This window comes from Myxocyprinus asiaticus, chromosome 14 (genome assembly GCF_019703515.2).
Source record: "Myxocyprinus asiaticus isolate MX2 ecotype Aquarium Trade chromosome 14, UBuf_Myxa_2, whole genome shotgun sequence".
Lineage (NCBI taxonomy): Eukaryota > Metazoa > Chordata > Actinopteri > Cypriniformes > Catostomidae > Myxocyprinus > Myxocyprinus asiaticus.
Genome location: NC_059357.1, coordinates 5301712 through 5324722, shown reverse-complemented (window position 1 = coordinate 5324722; position 23011 = coordinate 5301712). Strand labels below are relative to the sequence as shown.

The 23011-nt window shown below is 38.4% G+C and overlaps 2 protein-coding genes across 5 annotated transcripts in view; both read left to right on the top strand.

Moving 5' to 3' along the window:
* Nucleotides 1-4060, top strand: part of LOC127451248 (interleukin enhancer-binding factor 3 homolog) — a 34689-nt gene extending 30629 nt beyond the window's left edge. For 3 of the 4 annotated variants that reach the window (XM_051715784.1, XM_051715785.1, XM_051715783.1), the window contains exons 18-19: nucleotides 2781-3167; nucleotides 3301-4060. In XM_051715784.1, coding sequence (XP_051571744.1) covers nucleotides 2781-3167; nucleotides 3301-3434 — 521 coding nt within the window. In that variant the 3' untranslated portion in view covers nucleotides 3435-4060. Of the gene's footprint in view, nucleotides 1-373; nucleotides 1025-2780; nucleotides 3168-3300 lie in introns of those variants that run through there. The other variant, XM_051715786.1, reaches the window with a different exon arrangement.
* Nucleotides 4061-5569: 1509 nt separating this feature from the next.
* farsa (phenylalanyl-tRNA synthetase subunit alpha) lies at nucleotides 5570-22872 on the top strand. The gene is made up of 13 exons (XM_051716933.1): nucleotides 5570-5758; nucleotides 8557-8694; nucleotides 10975-11073; nucleotides 11289-11407; nucleotides 11639-11731; nucleotides 12709-12837; nucleotides 18216-18331; nucleotides 18482-18566; nucleotides 18859-18958; nucleotides 19046-19214; nucleotides 19367-19444; nucleotides 20743-20857; nucleotides 22282-22872. The coding sequence occupies exons 1-13, from the start codon at nucleotides 5612-5614 to the stop codon at nucleotides 22385-22387; spliced, it is 1494 nt and encodes a 497-aa protein (XP_051572893.1). The 5' UTR covers nucleotides 5570-5611; the 3' UTR covers nucleotides 22388-22872.
* Nucleotides 22873-23011: the final 139 nt, after the last annotated feature.

Here is a 23011-nt window from a genome sequence, read left to right as displayed (position 1 = left end):
AAAGTCTAATTAAACAAAGCTGCGTTGGATGTTTGTAGGTCATGATTAACATAGATCCATGTCTTTGTGGTGTGCACTATTTTCCTTTTTGATTTTACATTTCTCTGCTTTGTTGAGCCATGGGACGCAAACTTTCCTTGGCGAAAAACGCGAAAATGTTCCAAACACGCCAACGCCATTTTCTGAGGAAAGACTTTCTTCAGGGTGACCGGAGCAGAGAAATATAAAAAATATATACAAAAAAAACAATCTTTTGATTCACCTTGATAACTGATCGACACCATGCCCAGTGACATATGTCATGGCATGCTAAATTGATGCCAACACAGAAGACAACTAATTCTGTGTTTCTCTGCTCTGTCTCACCCTTTAGGTGACTTTGTCTCAGACTGCTATGGGTACCATGAGTTTGCAACATAAACCGTCCAATGTTTTCAATAAGCACGCAAAATTGAAACGCAAAATAGAGACCCAGGGAAAAACACTTGGTTCCCCCTCATTATGAACCCGTTTCCTTCGATCTCAACTCACCTGCACCCAACAATCAACTAACACAGTGGATGTGAAAGGAAGAATGCTGCCTTCAGCTGCTGTGGAAACAGGAATGCAATAAGACACTCTGCTATTGGATGTTGCCCAATTCCTCATGCTGTGATCGTACGATTAAGCAATCTGATTGGCTGATGGATGGAGACAAGTCACAATAGTGGACTGATGGCAGACTGAAAATTCGTAACAACATTCTTCACCTCAACGCTGAAATCACTGTATAAAGCCATTTTTTTCTGGATTAATGTTACAAATGGATTACTTTCGGATTAGTCACTTCCATTTGTTGGCATTTTTTTTTTCTTTGTATTGAATGGCAGTTGTTTTTAAAGAGCAGGTTTGCTAACTGGTTGTGTGAGTAGGCGCAGATTTTTGAATGTCATGAATTCTGTGAACCAGTGAACAAACGGGATCTGTTTGCTGCATTTTAATTGTTAATTGTTTGTGGATTGTCTTTTTTTTTTTTTTTTTTTTTTTAAATAAATTTAGTTACTTTACAAAACTGTGAGGTCTATGTCAAGATGTTTTTCTTAGAATTTAATTTCTAATTTGAATATACAAACGTTCAAAAGGTCTTGCATTGCGTTTGTGATTTTAGTTGGGACTTTTTGCTGGCATTTTTAATCAATTCTACATTTTTATACTTCCAAAGGGCATATGGCCTCTTCAATCCGAACAACTCCAATATAAAAAAAAATCCTATATTTATCAGCACTATTGCTTTTAAACAAACCAGTAGTTTTCAGAATACAGCCGTGATCAATTACTCAGTGTTATTTTGTGCCCCCATGGGTTTATTGAAGCTCATGTTTTTAGTTTTTTTTTTTTAAATAAAAAGTTAGACATCTTTGCATGAATTATAAATGGACAGGCACAAATAACATTTCAAAGTTTATCCACAATGCTCTGGCGCAGCTCAAAGAAATCTGCTGCATTTGGTCATTAAAGGCCAAAGTATGCTTCTGTTTTCTGCGTGCCAGTATATCTTGAGTAAATGTGGTCATCGGCACCGTACGTTCGGGCTGTTCACTTGCAGCTCGTTTTTATAGACACACAAACGGCCAATGTAAACTTCGGTTTTGACGCAAACGCTTGTAGTATGCATACTGTCAAATGTCGAACATTTGGGCTTCATGCATTCAGTGCTCAAGCACTCTACTTATGATGAAATTTGCGGCACACCTCCTGTATGCAGACGCCTAGCATCTTTGTGCGTCGTCACGCAAAACGCATCTGGATGGGCTCATATTCAAGAGTATGCTTTAAAAGGCTGAAGTGCTCGACTGTGCAAGATGGAAAGCACTCTGCTGATGACTAAATGTGCATCTAACCAAAGTATACTTTGGGCTTAACAGTAGTTGGCGCGCACAAGTCATCGTGAATGCATCCGTATGGACTCGCATTCAAAAGAGCATACTTTGAAAGGCTGAAGTGCTCAACTGTGCGCGAAATGGAAAGCACTCTGCTGATGACCAAATCTGTGTCGAGCAGCCTGTTGTCAGACGCCTAGCGTTTGCATCTAACTGAATACTTTGGGCTTAACAGTCATTGGCGCAAAAAACAGTCGTAGTGAACACATCCCTTTGGACTTGCGTTCAAATGACAATACTTAAGGCTAAAGTGCTTCACTGTGCGCGAGATGGAAAGGCATACGGAGAGACAAAGTATACTTTTTAGCCTTTACTGTGTCGTTGGTTTCAGAAACCACTTAAAGGTCCTCTAAACGAGTTTAGACTTTTTGCTAACTTCCACTAGACTTGGCTGCTGAATAAGGCCGAGACCATCCCCTCAACTATACACCCTCTTTCCAAAACCCTATAAAACCCCAACCCTATAAAGATATTTCAGCCAACCTGATGTCAGCAAGCTTGAATATGCAAAATGGTTCAGAGGCATAGAGCGTTTCTGATTGGCTAAGAAAGGGTGGGTCGTTCCCCTGACTCACAGTAGAGTGTGATTTCTCAATACGCTTGTTTTACATTTTTCATTTACAGTGCTTTGAATAAAATTGTGACTGAGCATTTTGTGTCATTTTCCACAGCCTTTTATCGATGTAAATTTTGTACGAATATGGAAAAATGTTTAGGCTCTTAATTCATTAACACACTCTGTATGTCAAAGCATCAAGATTTTTCTGAATGAAATTAGGAATTTGGCTTTTCATTTGTTGTGCATTGGGTTATATACCCTCTGTACACAGTTAAAACTTAATATATTCATAATTCCTCTAGATTTCTATAATAATGGAGGGTCCAATGGAGGTTCAGTAACCTCAGCTCCTGGAACAACAAGTCCAGCCACAAACACCTCCACTGGGGCAACAGCAGGAGCGGGTGGCTTCAGCTCGTATTACCAGAGTGATGGAGGCTACACTTTCCCTCCTGCTTCAGCCAAAACGGTTGGTAAAAAGCCACCCATGCACCAGGGCGGCAAGGCTCAAGGATCCGGAAATCTCACTGGTCAAGGAGGAGGAGGTTCCTTCGGTCAGTACGGCCAAGGCTTTGGACAGGCCAAGAAGAACTTTGGCCAGGCTCAAGGTGGAGGAGGGACTGGGAACTTCAACTACAGCACGGCTTACCCCTCGCAGGTGACCGGAGGTCAAGAATACAGCTATGAAGGTGAGAAGAACACTGTTTGCAATTTTAGGCCTCAGACGTAACACTTAAGTCCAAATAGTGAGGTTTGATGTTTAAATTGGGGTTTCTTTTAATAAAGCAGGAGTTCTTGACGTCTGATTTGTTTGTCTTGAAGGTTACGGCAACCAATCAAACTACAGCTCACAGGGCGGAGCCAACCAGGGCTTTGGTGGTAACACCACCTCATACAACAGTGGAACCGCAGGATACGGCCGTGGAGATCCCAATATGAACTACCAGTACCGATAAACCTGCATTTCCGTGTGTGTTCCTGCACCATGATTCCCAAGCAAGGAGTGTCATATATCATTCTTCATTTGATTATAGGGTTCTTGATTTAGGTTTCCGATCACCAACGAAAAACGTGGACGTACTAAAGTGTTTCTAAACTTTGTGCTATATAGTGTATTTCTATATTTCTTTTTAAGTTTGTTGCATTTTTTTAAATATTTGTTTTTTTATTTTCTTTAAATCTGTAAACTCCCCGAAACTACTATCCAAAGCAAAGCTTGAGTGATTTTAACCATTCAGAAATGTAAAAACATGAAAGTTTCAAGGTATAAATAGTGCGTTTTTTTTTTTTTTTTAGTTTTTTTTATTTAACCCCACACCCCCCCCCACCCCCCGCAACTTCTAAGCTATTATTGACCAGCAACATTTCATGACTTTGTAATTGTACGCTTTGTGTTTTCTTTCTTTTAAATTATAAATGCACATGTAACATTGTTTTAAGCGGTTACGTGAATGTGAAAGTTGTGACGTGTCGGTTGTTGTTGCATTTGGCCGTTTTGGGTGGGGAGCCTTTATTTTTCAGAATAATGTTTAGGAATGTGCGGTGTTTGTAATAAAAGGATTTTATTTTGGAGGATTTCCGATCTGTTGTATGCAGTCACTTTTTCCAGGTATTTTGGGTATTGCATATTTTTAACAACCCTTTTGCTTGCATGAGTAGGCCTTACTTTTTTTGTTTGTTTTTTTTTTGTTTTATGGAGCCAAACATACTAAATAACTGGTGTGTTATCCTTTTAATTAAGCTAATTTCCTCTCTCTCCTTTTAGATGCTTTCGTTGTAGCCTAAACTACAAAATAACCTTCATCCAATGCATCTAAATTAGAATAAGCCAATTTTTATTCTATTTGAGTCTATTGCTGGTAGTGCTATACAGAATCCATTGGTACTAGAAACCATATGTTTTCTGTTCTCGGAGATCATTAAAATCATAATTTAGCCAATACAAATTATTTAAAGTTGTGCTCAGTAATTTTTCCTCTTTAAAAAAGGTTTAACTTCTAAAGACATGAATTGTAATGTTGCAATATATGTAGGAAATCATGACCACTCACATTAAAATAAAGACTCCAGTCATATCAGTATCCTTATAAAAGCTGTTTTATTCTACATGGAGAGGGTCCACACATGGGGGCTGCCATGTTAGAATCACATGACCAGCCGAATACTACTCAATCTCAGTAACCGTCCTGTTATTTGACACTTTAACTCATTGATTAAAGTAATCATGGCTGACTGTGAATACTACATTTCTACAGTAGCATCTAAAAACTATTTTTTATAAATGTGCATCCAAGCCGTTAGGTGTCAGTCTAAGTCCAAGATGACACGAAGACAAAAGTTACTGAGTGCACCTTTAAATTAGGACTATATGTAATTAAGCGGAGGTTGTAAAGCTTTACCGACCTAAGCACCCCCAAACCAGACTCTGATCCAATTCAGAGACCCCCCCCCCCCATATAAAAAATGACATCATTTCTTGGTAACACTGCATAGAAACGTAATAACTTTTCCAAGCATAATTCCATTGTGTTAGACTTGTGTTCACCTAGTTAATTACCTGTACATCCTTTGCCATTTGCTGGGTTCATCACACTACTGTATTGTTGGACAGAGATTTACATTAACATTTTTGACGGTTTTATGCTCTAAAACTTGTGTATTATTTGAGCTGTAAAGTTGTTTAAATCGTAATTTTTAATTGACATGGCAACTAAGTTGTAAAATTGGATATAACTTTACACAGAAAAGGTTAGTAAGTAATTTGATCACACTAAAATCATGTTAATACACATTGTCTTGCAGCTATACTTTTGAAACAGTATTTTAACGTTTACGAATTGGCACCATACACTTCAATTGCAAGTGCCTTACTGTAACCCAGATTTTTAAAGAAATGGAGGGGCAAGTCAAAACTAATTTTTTGTCATAATATGCCACAAATGCTGTTGATTGATCTTAACTTGTACTGAACCTGGAATATTCCTTTAAGCGCTAGAAATACAGAGGTTGAGATTTGTTGCGCTGCTATTCTTGTTTTACGGTAAAATAATGAAGTGCGTTTTTGCCACTATAATTACGGGAACTAGTGTGACGTCATGTCCGTTTCCTCACCCGAGCAGAAGGAGACAACAGCATGGCTGACACCGGGCTGTTAGAATCACTCTTGCGGCTGCTGGAGAAAGTAGACGACGGCATTGACAGCCAGAATGTGGCAGTGGATCTCGGGGTGGATCATCAGCTGATCGTCGGGGCGGTGAAGAGTCTGCAGGCGCTGGGAGAGGTGAATATATACAGCAGTTCACACACGCACTGACTGATGCAACAGCAGCGTAAATGCGATTCATTCACTTGAGAGCTGCAACACTGAATTATGTAGAAATTATTGTACAGAATGACATTCTTGCCGCTATCTGTAGCATCATTCTATCTATCTATCGCTCTGTCTATTGTTTCGTCGCTCTGTCTATCAATCTGTCACTTTGTCTATCGCTCTATCATTCTGTCGCTCTATCAATCTGTCACTTTGTCTATCGCTCTATCATTCTGTCGCTCTGTCGCAATCCTGTGCAATCATTTTACATACACTATTGAATATATATATATATATATATACACACACATACACTTAAGTGTTATGAGTGATGATATCTGTCGCTCTGTCTATCGTTTTGTCGCTCTGCTATAGTTTTGTCGCTTGTCTGTCTCTCTGTCTATCGTCCTGTTGCTCTGTCCGTCGCTCTGTCCATCACTCTTTCTATCGTTCTGTTGCTCTGTCCATCACTCTTTCAATCGTTCTGTCGCTCTGTCCATCACTCTTTCTATCGTTCTGTTGCTCTGTCTATCCTTCTGTTGCTCTGTCTGTCGCTCTGTCCATCGCTCTTTCTATCCTTCTGTTGCTCTGTCTGTCGCTCTGTCCATCACTCTGTCTATCGTTTTGTCGCTCTGTCCATCGTTCTGTCCATCGCTCTATCGTTTTGTCGCTCTCCATCGTTTTGTCGCTCTGTCCATCGCTCTTTCTATCGTTCTGTTGCGCTGTCTATTGTTCTGTTGCTCTGTCTGTCGCTCTGTCCATCGCTCTTTCTATCGTTCTGTCGCTCTGTCTGTCGCTCTGTCCATCGCTCTTTCTATCGTTCTGTTGCTCTGTCTATCCTTCTGTTGCTCTGTCTGTCGCTCTGTCCATCACTCTTTCTATCCTTCTGTTGCTCTGTCTGTCGCTCTGTCCATCACTCTGTCTATCGTTTTGTCGCTCTGTCCATCGTTCTGTCCATTACTCTATCGTTTTGTCGCTCTGTCCATCGCTCTATCGTTTTGTCGCTCTGTCCATCGTTTTGTCGCTCTGTCCATCGCTCTTTCTATCGTTCTGTTGCGCTGTCTATCCTTCTGTTGCTCTGTCTGTCGCTCTGTCCATCACTCTGTCTATCGTTTTGTTGCTCTGTCCATCGTTCTGTCCATCGCTCTATCGTTTTGTCGCTCTGTCCATCGTTTTGTCGCTCTGTCCATCGCTCTGTCCATCGTTTTGTCGCTCTGTCCATCGCTCTGTCTTATCGTTTTGACGATCTGTCCATCGCTCTGTCTATCGTTTTGCTGCCGCTCTGTCCATCGCTCTGTCTATCGTTTTGTTGTTCTGTCTTCGCTCTGTCTATCGTTTTGTTGTTCTGTCTTCGCTCTGTCTATCGTTTTGTCGTTCTGTCTTCGCTCTGTCTATCGTTTTGTCGTTCTGTCATCGCTCTGTCTATCGTTTTATTGCGCTGTCCATCGCTCTGTCTATCGTTTTGTCGCGCTGTCCATCGCTCTGTCTATCGTTTTGTCGCGCTGTCCATCGCTCTATCGTTTTGTCGCTCTGTCCATCGCTGTCTATCGCTTTGTCCATCGCTCTGTCTATCGTTTAGTTGCTCTGTCCATCGCTCTGTCTATCGTTTAGTCGCTCTGTCCATCGCTCTGTCTATCGTTCTGTTGCTCTGTCTATTGCTCTATCATTTATGGCTCTATCTACCATTTAATTTGTTTTATTGTTATTTTGCTCAATCTATCATTTTCTCGCTCTATATTTTGTTCTGTTTATCTATCGCTCGCTATCTATCAGTCAGTCGTTTTATCGTTCTTTCGCTCTATGTATCGTTCTATCAATTGTTTTAACACTCATTTTATTGCTCTCATTATTTCACTCCATCATCCATCTCTTTCTGAAGTTTTATCTCTATCTCTCTCTTTTGCTCTTTATAGCTCTCTCTATCTATCTCTATCGTTTTATCGCTCTATCGTTTTATCGTTCTGTCCATCTATCCCTTTATCTGTCTGTCTATCTATCGTTCTTTAGCCCTTTCTATCATTTTGTTGCTCTGTCTGTTGTTTTGTCCCTCTGTCTATCACTCTATTTATTTATTGCTCTGTCTACCTATAATTAATTTTATTATTTTGCTCTATCTATTGTTTTCTTGCTCTTTTGCTCTTTTTTGTTCTATCTATATATCTGTCTATCAGTCAATCATTTTATCGTTCTTTCGCTCTATCATTTTATCACTCTATCAATTGTTTTAACGCTATAATTTTATTTCTCTATCGTTATTTCACTCCATCCATCTCTTTCTGATGTTTTATCTCTATCTCTCTTTCGCTCTCTATAGCTCTATCTATCTCTCTCTCTATCTCTCTCTACCGTTTTATCGCTCTACTGTTTTATCGCTCTTTCTGTCTATCCCTCTGTCTGTCTATACCTCTATCGTTTTATCGCTCTATCTGTCTATTGTTCGGTTTGTCTATCTATCATCTTTTAAAGGTGCCATCTTTCTATTTTGCACACCCCCCCCCCACATATATTTTTACTATCTCTCTGACCTTTAGAACAAAAAGGCTTTTTTTTTTTATTCTGTAGCTTTAAGACTTCTTTTTGTAAATTATCTTCCTTATAATTTACATATCTCCGCCCACTATTCTTCATCAGGGCAGGCCAAGTTGATGCATAAATGTGGGTGATCATGTGTTAATTTGCATTTGATCAGTATATCTCTTTTCCATGAATTGCTCATGTAAAACTGGCAGTGTGATTGCATACATTTCCTAACGCCTTTGAATGTGCAGGTGATTTCAGCAGAGCAGCGGTCGTCCAAACACTGGGAGTTGACAGGAGAGGGTTGTGAGATTGCAGAGCAGGGCAGCCATGAAGCCCGAGTGTTCAGTGCAATCCCTGACGAGGGTCTGCCCCAGAATGAACTCATGGTAAGAGAGAAAGGTTCATGCATAAGTGTACTACACAATCCTGTGCAGTCATTTTACGTAGACTGTTGCATATATATATATATATATATACACACACATTTCTAAGTGTTATAAATGATAATGTACAGTCAGCTTGTCATTACTGCAAAATAAAACCCAACAGAGTGATTATAGTCCTTGCTGCAAAGCAATTATGACCAACTTCCTTGTACATCATGTTGCTTATAACATAGTTACTTACCAAATAATGAAATAAATGGACATTAAGTATTTTTTTAAGTAGGGATGCACTGATGTGAACATTTTTGACCGATACGATTTTAACAGAAAACTATTGGCCGACTATTGGCTTTTATTGAAATATAAACTTACCATTTCTGCCTTTAAACCCTCCAAAATTGGCCCCATTCACTTCCATTGTAAGTGTCTCACTGTAACCTTTTTTTTTTTTTTTTAAAGACGAGTTGAAATAACTTTTTGTGGTAATCAACATTATTATGCCACAAATGCTGTCGAATGAGCTTAACTTGAAATGAACCTGGAATATTCCTTAAATTCACTCAATAATGCATTAATGGTTATCATACTGATATCTCAGAAGTCAAAGTCTGCTGGTTTCAAAGGGTTTTTCGATGGTTTCCCTCATCATATAGCCTATAAGTAAATGCTGTTTTTACAGTTATCACGTCCACTTATGCCGGTTTTTCCGCATTAACGTGAGAATGAGAAAGAATAAAAATGAAATGTTCTTAGGAGTGCCAACCCTTCTACATCTTGTGGCTATTATTATTTCTGAATTGTGCATTTGAATTCAGAGTTTTTACAAAATGCGCTACTAATGAATTATAAATAAATTTTTCATATCTGTGTTTTCATGCTTATTTCTGATATGGCGATGGTTTTAATTTGGACAATAATTGGCCGATAATTATCGGCACCCGATACATCGGTGCATCCCTAGTTTTAAGTAGATGTATTTTTATTAGGTAATAAGAAAGAGGCCATGGGAGACATGAAAGTAGAGTACCTATTAAGGAAATCAGTTGCCTGGGAGTCTGTAAATTATACACCCGTACACACATGCAGCGACTTCCAGCCACAAAGCGACCTCATCACATTCATTGTCAATGAGAGCTGGCGTCACAAGTGACAGCGACCTCTGGCGACTAGATGTGGGCGTGGTGAGCAACACAACAAAGCTGAGAAAAGTTTAACTTTATGCAAATGAAGAGCGACTTTCGGGAGCGACAACCAATAGGAGTGAAGACTGTCAGTGGACTGTCACGTCATCCATCTCCTTTGAGATTGCAAGGAAGACAGACGACAAGTTTCTGTGAGCGATTTCACTTTACTCTATGATTCGTCTGTAACCATATACATTGATATAATAAAAAATGATGCGTGGAAAAGAAATTGTCGGCAGTCTGAGTGAGTTTGAGTCATACATTGATAGTTCATTAATCTTATTAATAATATGATGCAATGAACACTGCTGCATTTCTTATAAAAACACTCTTCCCTGCAGAATATGCATTTTTAGGGACAATAAAACTGCCTCCTTGTCAAATTAGAATGAAATCGTAATTGCAGAATGTCTTATCTATGATCATATTTCCAAAATACATGGCCAGACATACAGTCTACCAATAACGTTAGAGCAACAGCAGCAGGAATGCTCACTGGCGACTTAACAGTACAGAGACTAGCGACATCAAGCAATAAAGTCGCTGCATGTGTGTACAGTGCTTTAGTGATCGTTATACAAAACTATTTGACCAATCAGCATCAAATCATTAATTGCCATCTTTCACTATGGATAAAGTCCAGTAAACAGAACGTTTTTTATACAAAAAGAATAACTGTCAGTTATGGGTCCTGCGCAGTGATACAAGTCAAAGCCGTACTTAAAGTATGGCTCTATCTCTATCGTTTTATTGCTCTATCCATCTATCCCTCTGTCTGTCTATACCTCTATCATTTTATTGCTCTGTCTATTGTTTTGTCTGTCTGTCTATCTATTGTCTTTCGCCCTATCTATCGGTCTGTCTATCGTTTTGTCGCTCTGTCTATTGCTCTGTCTATCAAAGGATCTTGTGAAGATGCTGGAGGAAACAGGTAGAAAAGTATCTATATCCACAGTAAAATGAGTCCTGTATCGACATAACCTGAAAGTACGGCTATTGACCAGTAAGCATCCTGGACCCAAACGATTAGTTTTGTAAACTTTAAAACATTTACATGAAGCTTATGTGGGGTTCTCATCCATCTGTTTACTTTTAGAAAATGCAGAGTGGAAAGGTGGGTTTCAGCAAAGCCATGTCCAACAAATGGATCCGTTTGGATAAAGCCCATGAGGGAGGACCCAGAGTCTTCAAATCCGTGAGTATTGCGGTACACTCTGATGAATTGGGATGTGATTTTGATAGGTTCTCGCTTCTATTGACCGGGAGGGTTCCAGTGACCTTCCAGCGTCGTTTTAGCGTCCTGCTGGAGGGGCACAAGGAAAATCTAGGGGGGCATTGGATCCTTTGATAATGAATTAAGCCTATTTATTGATATGAACGTGTTATTAATGTAGTGTATGTCTGTCTCAGGTGGAAAGCATTGAGGACACAGTAAGGGACAAACTCCAGTTGGTGCAGAAAGGACAGTCATCAAAACTGGAGGAGAAAGTGAAGAATGAACTCAAGAAACGCAAACTGCTTTCAGAAGTGTAAGAGAAAGCTTTTGTTTACACTTTGACTTAAAACCTGTTCAGCTCAGCTGTCCATCTCTGCCATGTCCATGTTACTGAGTTGTGTGTATTTATTGTACCTTGTGTTGTTTTATCACGACCAACAGGAGGTGCTAGATCTTGGCTTTAGAAATGTCTCGCTAGAAACTATCTTGAGAAGAAAGTTTGTTACATACTAGTTAACATGCACATACTGTTTGTTAATTTCAGGACTGTGAAGTCTTACTGGATCACTAAAGGCAGCAGCTTCAGCACCACAATCACCAAACAAGAGACGGAACTCACTCCAGAGATGATCGCCAGGTGACAGTACATTAAAATCATGAGAAATATCTGTCTATGAGATTCTGTATTATCTATTCCCAATCTTTCACTCTCTTCAAAAGAGAATAAAATGTTTGCTTGCATATTTATATTTTAAGGAGATAATATTTACAATAGCAGTGTGATGAATTTTTGAGACCAGACAAACTGTCTGTAGGTCCATACTATGCAAGTGAATGGTGACCAAAACTTTGAAGCTCTAAAAAGCACATAAAGGCAGCATAAAAGTAGTTTATACGACTCCGGTGGTTAAATCCATGTCTTCATAAGCGATATAATAGGTGTGGGTGAGAAATGGATTAATATTTAAGTCCTTTTTTTTACTATATACCCCAAAAATAAGAAATTTTTTATTTTTGGGTGAACTATCCCTTTAAGTTGGCAGTGTATCTTTCTCATGCCCGAGTAATGTGTATAATGTGATGTATATACCCAAAAAGAAAATTCTAGATTAAATTCAGTTTAAAAAAAAAAAAGTGTTATTTTAAATATTAATATTTATCGTGAAAAGCACTTTATAAATACATTTCTAAAAGCATACAAGTAAACAATCATTTGTTTCAAACCAGCTTTACAGATGAAAAATTATTCGATTTAAAAAAAAATATATATATAATATATAAAATGATATGCCAATTTATTTTTATTTCTGTTTTTATTTCTAACTATGGCTTTCAATACAATAAAAGAATAGTGATTAATCTAATTAAGAATAAAACTGTAAAAATTTAAAAACAAATTAAAAATGTACTCTTTTTGGTTTTTTTTTTGTGGACCCCTTAGCACCCTCTTGCGGCCCCCTGGGGGCCCCCGAACCCCAGTTTGAAAACTCCTGATTTAGACTGAACATTTTAAACAAATATTTCCCAAATGTTGATGTCCCTATGTTTAACATTGTGTTGCTATCTTTCTCCTTCTGTGTCTCTTGTTTTCTCTGGTCTCTCTGTTTGTCTCAGTGGGAGCTGGAAGGAGAAGAAATTTAAGCCGTATAACTTTGAGGCAATGGGTGTGGCTCCAGACTGCGGCCACTTGCACCCGCTCATGAAGGTCCGCACGCAGTTCAGACAGATCTTCCTGGAGATGGGGTCAGTCTTCTTCGTCCTCAGGGATAAATCATGAGTTTTTACCAGATTCATAATTTAATCCGCTATACAATGAAGTGTTGAAAAGTTTCAACCAAACACTCTATAGTGGATTTATTTTGCTTTATTTAACTACTAAACAAAACTAAGAATCAAACGGCAAACACTTAAGCCATCTTTACACTGCAAAGGTGGCACAGAAGCTGCATTTGAAGTGGCATTTAGGTGTATTTACACAGACTGTTTACAACTACACATATAATGTTATGAGATTGACATTTTAAATATAAAATTTTGAATATAAGGGCTGATGTGGATTAGGAGAGGCATTTAGTCTGGCTTTAATTTAGCATTGTTCTTTACACACAATTTTGAGCAGGCACAGAGCAGCCTTAACTCGGCTGTGTAAAGACGCCTTATTATTGTTTAGCATGCCACTTTTTTTTTTTTTTTTCTCCCCAATTCCCAACCGTAGAGCACCTAAGTCCTTGTGGTGGCGTAGTGACTCGCCTCAATCTGGGTGGCGGAGGACGAATCTCAGTTGCCTCCACATCTGAGACCGTCAATCCGCGCATCATATCACGTGGCTTGTTGAGCGCGTTACTGCAGAGACATAGCGCGTAAGAAGGCTTCACGCTATTCTCCGCGGCAACTCACCACGTGCCCCACCGAGAGCGAGAACCACACATTATAGCGACCACGAGGAGGTTACCCCATGTGACTCTACCCTCCCTAGCAACCTTGCCAATTTGGTTGCTTAGGAGCCCTGGCTGGAGTCACTCAGCACACCCTGGATTCGAACTCACGACTCCAGGGGTGGTAGTCAGCGTCAATACTCGCTGAGCTACCCAGGCCCCCAGCAAGCCACTTTTTTTTTATTAAAATAGTTTTAGTACATTGGCATCCTGCTGTTATATGCCAGTGGTAATTATGTTGGTTTGAAAAAGCTACATCCACCAAATGTAGTAACGAGCTGTACAAGCTGATCGGACCTACGGTTTTCCCATAACAGATGTTTCAGGTGATGTCACTGTATGACAGCGCCACCATGTTTGTGATTACAGTTCCATACCTTCAGTGTGCTGTACTGGTGGATGCGACAAAAGCAGGCACAATTTCTGATTCTATTTATAAATCATGAAAAATTTCCATTCACCGCCATTGCTTCCTCCCGTGAATGGTCACAAATATGGCCGCTGCGCTGAAAAAGTGATGTCACTAAAACAGGTCAATAGAATTAATTTAACAGAATGTTCAAACAGGCCACGGAATGTTCATGAAATCAGACTCTATCATTTTATAATTTGCACTATTGCCCCATATTTGATCTATTGATATCTCTAGCTATCATTCTATCTGTCTGTCTGTCTAGTATCTATCATTTTATCGCTCTATTCATCACTCTATCAATCGCTCTATCTGAAGCACTGTCATTTTATCATTGGCTCTGTCGCTCCATATATAGCTCTATCTATCGATCGCTCTATCGTTCTGTCTATCTATCTATCGATCAATCGCTCTATCGGTTGCTCTGTCGTTCTCTCGTTCTATCTATAGCTCTGTCATTCTGTCGTTCCATCTGTTGCTCTATCTGTCGCTCCACCGTTGCTCTATTGCTAAGTCACTCTATTGATCTATTGATCATTCTATCTGTCTGTCTATAATTTTAGCGCTCAATCTTTTGTAATGTCCATCCGTCCATCCATCCATCCATCCAGAAGTTTACATACACTTAGGTTGAAATCATTAACTCAATTTTGAACCACTCCACAGATTTAATATTAGCAAACTATAGTTTTCGCAAGTCGTTTAGGACGTCTACTTTTTGCATGACACGAGTAATTTTTCCAACAATTGTTTACAGACAGATTGTTTCACTTTTAATTGACTATATCACAATTCTAGTGGGTCAGAACTTTACATACACCAAGTTAACTGTGCCTTTAAGCAGCTTGGAAAATTCCAGGATATGATGTCAAACCTTTAGACAATTAGCCAATAAGCTTCTGATAGACTAATTGGCTGATTGGAGCCAATTGGAGGTGTACCTGTGGATGTATTTTAAGGCCTGCCTTCAAACTCAATACCTCTTTGCTTGACATCATGGGAAAATCAAAAGAAATCAGCCAAGAATTTTTGGACCTCCACAAGTCTGTTCATCCTTGGGAGCAATTTCCAAATGCCTGAAGGTACCACGTTCATCTGTACAAACAATAGTAAGTATAAACACCATGGGACCATGCAGCCATCACACCGCTCAGGAAGGAGACCCATTCTGTCTCTTAGAGATGAGCGTAGTTTGGTGCGAAAATTGCAAATCAATCCCAGAACAACAGCAAAGGACCTTGTGAAGATGCTGGAGGAAACAGGTAGACAACTATCTATATCCACAGTAAAATGAGTCCTATATTGACATTACTTGAAAGGCTGCTCAGCAAGGAAGAAGCCACTGCTCCAAAACCGCCATAAAAAAAAAACAGACTACAGTTTGCATGTGCACATGGGGACAAAGATCTTATTTTTTGGAGAAATGTCCTCTGGTCTGATGCAACAAAATTTGAACTGTTTGGCCATAATGACCATCGTTATGTTTGGAGGGAAAAAGGTGAGGCTTGCAAGCCAAAGCATCATGTTGTGGGAGTGATTTGCTGCAGGAGGGACTGGTGCACTTCACAAAATAGATGGCATCATGAGGAAGGAAAATTATGTGGATATATTGAAGCAACATCTCAAGACATCATCCAGAAAGTTAAAGTTCAGTAAAAATGGGTCTTCCAAATGGACAATGACCCCAAGCATATCTCCAAAGTTGTGGCAAAATGCATTAAGGACAGCAAAGTCAAGGTATTGGAGTGGCCATCACAAAGCCCTGACCTCAATCAGAATATTTGTGGGCAGAATTGAAAAAGCGTGTGAGCAAAGAGGCCTACAAACCTGACTCAGTTACACCAGTTCTGTCTGGAGGAATGAGCCAAAATATCAGCAGCTTATTGTGAGAAGCTTGTGGAAGGCTACCCAAAACGTTTGACCCAAGTTAAACAAATTAAAGGCAATGCTACCAAATACTAACAAAGTGTATATAAACTTCTGACCCACTGGGAATGTGATGAAAGAAATAAAAGCTGAAATAAATCATTCTCTCTACTATTATTCTGACATTTCACATTCTTAAAATAGTGATCCTAACTGACCTAAGACAGGGAATGTTTTCTACAATTAAATGTCAGGAATTGTGAAAAACTGAGTTTAAATGTGTTTGGCTAAGGTGTATGTAATCTTCTGACTTCAACTCTATCCGTCCGTCCGTCACAAATATGGCCATTGCGATGAAAAAATGATTTCACTGAAACAGGTCATTAGATTTAAATTAACAGAATGTTCTTGATTTCAAACTCTATCATTTTATTGTTTGCTCTATCGCTCTGTCTGTCGTTTTAACACTATGTCTGTATATACAGTTGTGCTCAAAAGTTTGCATACCCTGGCAGAAATTGTGAAATTTTGGCATTGATTTTGAAAATATGATTGATCATGCAGGTCTTTTATTTAAGGATAGTGATCATATGAAGCCATTTATTATCACATAGTTGTTAGGCTCCTTTTTAAATCATAATGGTAACAGAAATCACCCAAATGGCCCTGATTAAAAGTTTACATACCCTTGAATGTTTGGCCTTGTTACAGACACACAAGGTGACACACACAGGTTTAAATGGCAATTAAAGGTTAATTTCCCACACCTGTGGCTTTTTAAATTGCAATTAGTGTCTGTGTATAAATAGTCAATGAGTTTGTTAGCTCTCATGTGGATGCACTGAGCAGGCTAGATACTGAGCCATGGGGAGCAGAAAAGAACTGTCAAAAGACCTGCGTAACAAGGTAATGGAACTTTATAAATATGGAAAAGGATATAAAAAGATATCCAAAGCCTTGAAAATGCCAGTCAGTACTATTCAATCACTTATTAAGAAGTAGAAAATTCGGGGATCTCTTGATACCAAGCCAAGGTCAGGTAGACCAAGAAAGATTTCAGCCACAACTGCCAGAAGAATTGTTCGGGATACAAAGAAAAACCCACAGGTAACCTCAGGAGAAATACAGGCTGCTCTGGAAAAAGACGGTGTGGTTGTTTCAAGGAGCACAATATGACGATACTAGAACAAATATGAGCTGCATGATCGAGTTGCCAGAAAGAAGCCCGGTTACAATATGCCCGACAACACCTTGACACGCTTCACAGCTTCTGGCACACTGTAATTTGAAGTGACGAGACCAAAATAGAGCTTTATGGTCACAACCATAAGCGCTATGTTTGGAGAGGGGTCAACAAGGCCTATAGTGAAAATAATACAATCCCCACTGTGAAACGTGGTGGCTCACTGATGTTTTGGGAGTGTGTGAGCTCTAAAGGCACGGGGAATCTTGTGAAAATTGATGGCAAGATAAATGCAGCATGTTATCAGAAAATACTGTCAGACAATTTGCATTCTTCTGCACGAAAGCTGCGCATGGGACGCTGTTGGACTTTCCAGCATGACAGTGACCCTAAACACAAGGCCAAGTTGACCCTCCAGTGGTTACAGCAGAAAAAGGTGAAGGTTCTGGAGTGGCCATCACAGTCTCCTGACCTTAATATCATCGAGCCACTCTGGGGAGATCTCAAATGTCCAGTTCATACAAGATGACCAAAGGCTTTGCATGACCTGGAGGCATTTTGCCAAGATGAATGGGCAGCTATACCACCTGCAAGAATTTGGGGCCTCATAGACAACTATTACAAAAGACTGCACGCTGTCATTGATGCTAAAGGGGGCAATACACAGTATTAAGAACTAAGGGTATGCAGACTTTTGAACAGGGGTCATTTCATTTTTTTCTTTGTTGCCATGTTTTGTTTTATGATTGTGCCATTCTGTTATAACCTACAGTTGAATATGAATCCCATAAGAAATAAAAGAAATGTGTTTTGTCTGCTCACTCATGTTTTCTTTAAAAATGGTACATATATTACCAATTCTCCAAGGGTATGCAAACTTTTGAGCACAACTGTATCTCCATATATTGCTCTATCTATCGATTGTTCTATCTGTCTGTGTCTATCTATCGTTTTATTGCTCCATCTATCGTTCATCTATCGCTCTTGCTCTATCTGTCGCTCTATGTATTCTATCGTTCTATCTATCTATTGTTCTATTTATCTGATGTTTTATCAGTCTTTCTATTTTATACATTACATTCTTTTTGTTTATCTGTCTTGACTTTTGGGTCTGTAAAATCTCCAAAGTAACATTTTTCTAGACAAACTTTACATATCTGGTGTTTTTAGTTTATTACTCTGTTATAAAAGCATTTCCCTTTGTAATAAAGTATGTAATTGACAGGTTCACAGAAATGCCAACCAATAACTTCATTGAGAGCTCCTTCTGGAACTTTGACTCTCTGTTTCAACCTCAGCAGCATCCAGCTAGAGACCAACACGACACCTTTTTCCTCTCTGGTGAGAAAGATGTTTGATTTACTTATTTTCATATAAACAGATTATTCATATCTTTACTCATCCTGTAAACAGACAGGGGAAACTTGTCTCAAGAGTTCGTACTACATTCCTTAAAAGCATATTTTTCTAAGATTTGTTTATATTTGTCAGACCCAGCATTGGCTCATGAGTTTCCTCAGGACTATCTGGAGAGAGTAAAGAAGGTTCATTCTGAAGGAGGTTATGGATCACAGGGGTAAGACAATCAAAATATTTTGTATGTGCTTTGTTAATGTGCAATATAGAATATTTTAGGAGCAGTTTGTTTACATTTCTGAATGTAGATTTATGTTATTTTAAAAGAATATTTCACGCAAAAATGAAAATGACTCATGCTGTTCCAAACCCATATGACTTTCTTTTTTCTGTGGAACACAAAAGGAGATATTTTAAAGAATGTACCGGTCACAATTTCCCATGCAGTTACAAATAATTGGATCTGGAGCAGGTTTGCAAAGATTCCTTTAACATCTCATATCAATTTTAAGATACAAATATGACTGGAAAATTGAAGAAGCTCAGAAGAACATCCTTCGAACACACACCACGGCGGTCAGCGCTCGGATGCTGTATAAACTCGCTCAGCAGGTAAACACATTCACACTCTTACTCAAAGTTTTTGGAGCACACATACCATGAGCACAAATGTATAGCTCATTGGTGCAAATCTTTCAGGAGAAGTTTACACCAGTGAAATACTTTTCCATCGATCGGGTTTTCCGCAATGAAACTCTGGACGCCACTCACCTGGCGGAGTTTCACCAGATCGAGGGCGTCGTGGCCGACTACGGTCTGACCCTGGGTGACCTCATGGGCATTCTGCACCAGTTCTTTACCAAACTAGGTATTACATTCCTTGCTTTTGTGTGAAAGGGATTTGTCTTAATCTAAGTTTATATATTGCTTACTTTTGTATTTACCCATTGGAAGTCAAGGAGGAATTCCTCCATTGTTTATACAATTTTTGTTGTTGTTTATCATGATTTTTAATTTCAGGAATCACAAAGCTGCGCTTTAAGCCCGCATACAACCCTTACACGGAACCCAGTATGGAAGTGTTCAGCTATCATGAAGGTAAAAATCATCATCACCTCTGAAGTGATATGTTTGTGTGATACTATTTTGAATACAAATCCATTAATTGCATGAATGATTTTAGTGCTTTTGAGGATGTACTTAAGAAATACAACACAAATTGTTTCATATTTGTTTCAATTATTTTTAATTAGTTACACTTCGTATAATTTTTCATTAGAAAGGAACAAAATACCATTATTGAGCTGAATCACAACAATGTTCCTCCACATGTAACTTGTATGTAATTTAATGATTCAACCACAGATGTCGATAGAGAGCTAAGAATTCCATAGTGTACCTTTTAAAAATACAATTTATTACAATAAAACTGTTATCATGGTGAACTTTGGTCATGGAACCAAACATTATGAAAATCATTCGGTTTCAGTATTATGAAAATGGAACCGGTTTTGCATAAGATCCAGTTTTTGATTGACAACCCAACACGACATCTCTTTAGCCTTCTACAGGCTGCTATTTTATAAGCAAGAAGTTTATTGTTTGACCCTATTTAGTATAAGTTTTAAGGGATTCTCTCATCATTTACTCACCCTCATGCCATCCCACATGTGTTTGACTTTCTTTCTTCTGCAGAGCACAAATGAAGATTTTTAGAAGAATATTTCAGCTCTGTAGGTCCATACAATGAAAGTGAATGGTGACCACAACTTTGAAGCTCCAAAAAAACACACAGGCAGCATAAAAGTAATCCATACAACTCCAGTGGTTAAATCCATGTCTTCTGAAGTGATCCAATTGGTTTTGAGTGAGAACAGACCAAAATATAACTCCTTTTTCACTGTTCATATTGCCATTGAAGTCTCAAAGCACTTTCATGAATTCAAGCTCGATTACACTTCCTTGCGCTTGACGTATACGCCGAACGCTAGATGGCGCTAGGAAGTGTAATCGAGCTTGAAATCATGATCGCCAAGGAGACTGCAGATGTCAAGATTTACAGTGAAAAAGGAGTTATATTTTGGTCTGTTCACACCCAAAACTGGTTGGATTGCTTAAGAAAACATTTATTAAACCACTGGAGTCGTATTAGTTACATTTATGCTGCATTTATGTGCTTTATGGGGCTTCAAAGTTCTTGTCACCATTCACTTGCATTGTATGGACAAACAGTGCTGAGATATTCTTCTAATAATCTTCATTTGTGTTCAGCATAAGAAAGTATGAGGGTGAGTAAATGATGAAACAATTTTCATTTCTGGGTGAACTATCCCTTTAACGTCTCACTTCTTCTGTATTCTCTCTTGATTCTTTTTGTCACCCTGAATGTCTCTCAGGTTTGAAGAAGTGGGTGGAAGTGGGTAACTCTGGGGTCTTCAGACCAGAGATGTTGCTGCCCATGGGTTTACCTGAGGGAGTGTCAGTCATTGCCTGGGGTCTGTCCTTGGAGAGGTGAGTCAACACTTAATACACTCCAAAACAGAGCTGAATTTTTCCATGAGAACAGCAGATGTGAATCTGTAAACACCATCATCTTTATTATGTTTTGGTTGTATATAAAAAGATCCATTTAGTAGATTCATACCCTCTAATTTATGGAGGACTAGGAGTGTCATTAAAAAGAATCAATAAGCAGTTTATTAATAAAAAAATAAAAATGTAAACACAAAAATCACTTTAAATTGATGCATTTTCTGTTCACTATCTGACCAAATCTTCTCATGTGTCATCTAACTGTAGAAAAGGTTTGTCTACAAGGTTCTCTCTCAAAACTAAATGTATATTTGGGTCTTATGAGAAGTAAACCAGTTGCAGCCTCCAAACATTTTACAATGCTATGCCAAAGGGGACATGTCTAAGTTCATATGAAATTACATTGGTTGCTCCCATGTAGGAAACTGTCTGTAATATTTTTTTAACTATATATATATATATATAAATACTTTTTATATTGTTAAAAAAATAAGAAAAAAAACATTGCTTTTTTTATTATTACATTTAAAGCGGAATTGAAAAATACTTTACTAATTTCTTTTGGTAACACTTTAAAGGTTTTATTAGTTAACAAGGAACAATACTGTGCAGCACATTTTTTAAATTAAAGGTTGTAAATTTAATAAAGGTCAACTGATAGTGGATTTTGCCGATACGGATAACTAAGGTGGTGGAAAAGGCAGATAACCGATTAATCAGCCTAATCAATTTATAGAATGACCAAAGATTTCTTAGTCTTTCCTTACTATGACGGGCACAGATATTGAGGTTACAAGAGTCCAAAATGAATAAAATCCCCGATGCAGTTTATTGTGCACCCAAATTTCCAATAATAACCTGAAAAATTTAGATTTGGTGCAAAGGGGCGTTTTTCATGTAATAAAATTGTAAAGAATTGGCTCCGTTACAATACTCCATATGCAATTATTTAACAAATTAAGCTTTTTACAGCCAATATATTCACCAGATATATTGAAACAAAAATGAGGAATAAAAAAAGAAACTATCGGAAATTATCGACATAACGACAGTTCCAAAAGGCAACTATCGGCACCGATTTATCGGTAAAACCGATATATCAGTCTACCACTATGTGTTAACAAAATTAATACATTAAGAAATAAAACAGTTGTATTTTACATTAAGCAAGATTAATATTGTTAATTGTTAGTCCATGATACCTCATACATTTAACAAAATTTTTTAAATATTAATTAAACCACTTTAAATATGTTTTTTTTTTTCATTTGAAGAGCAATTTATTTTTATGTTTGAATTAATAAATTGATAATTCCCTTTTTTTTTCTTTTTTTTTGCACTCTCGTCTTCCATACTGATATTCTTGTCTAATGTCATTCTCTTTTCTTTTTACGTCCCATTAGGCCCACCATGATCAAGTACGGAATTAACAACATCCGGGAGCTCGTAGGCCACAAAGTGAACCTACAGATGGTGTACGACAGCCCTATATGTCGACTGGACTCTTAAATCATACACACTCATCTCTCCAGGCGGACAATCTGCCATTCACGAAAAGCTTCATTTATACATTTTGACTGGTCTGCATTGTCATTGTCTATCTAAGCCATAACACAAATGCTGAACTACACAAGCTGCTCGGGCATTAGGTATGAGGACCGTATTGGACAGGCCGAAGCACTGGCGTATTTGTGTTGGAAGAAAGAAAACATTAAATTTTTGCATGTGGAATGTTGTAACAACGTTAAGTCATCTAATTACCAACGTTGTTTTCCAGTCACCACCAGATATAGAAAACCCTTCTAGCTTCCACCTCAATCAAAGAATCTTTACTTTCTGATCTGTCTATTAGGTTACATTATTTGAACTGATATGTCACATTTCCACTGCTGTTTGTCATTCAGAGCTCTGTTAAAATAGCCACTTTGCTCAAATATTGAAGTCCTCATATTATAGAAGTACTAAATTAAAAATGGCTCAAATCGCCAATATGACTTCTTTAATGGTTGTTTTTCCAAAGCCATAACTCTTTCAAATATATGAAACGAAAACGGGGCCCATTCATGTATGCTTTCAAGGCTGCAGTGTAAGATATCTGATAGATCTGGTTTGATCATGACCCAGAAATGGTTG

Bases quoted from the DNA above. Each gene is read 5' to 3' on its own strand.
- farsa (XM_051716933.1), top strand. From the start codon at position 5,612: ATGGCTGACACCGGGCTGTTAGAATCACTCTTGCGGCTGCTGGAGAAA. The intron at 5,759-8,556 runs GTGAATATATAC...TTGAATGTGCAG, and splicing joins GTCTGCAGGCGCTGGGAGAG to GTGATTTCAGCAGAGCAGCG. The intron at 11,074-11,288 runs GTGAGTATTGCG...TGTCTGTCTCAG, and splicing joins GACCCAGAGTCTTCAAATCC to GTGGAAAGCATTGAGGACAC.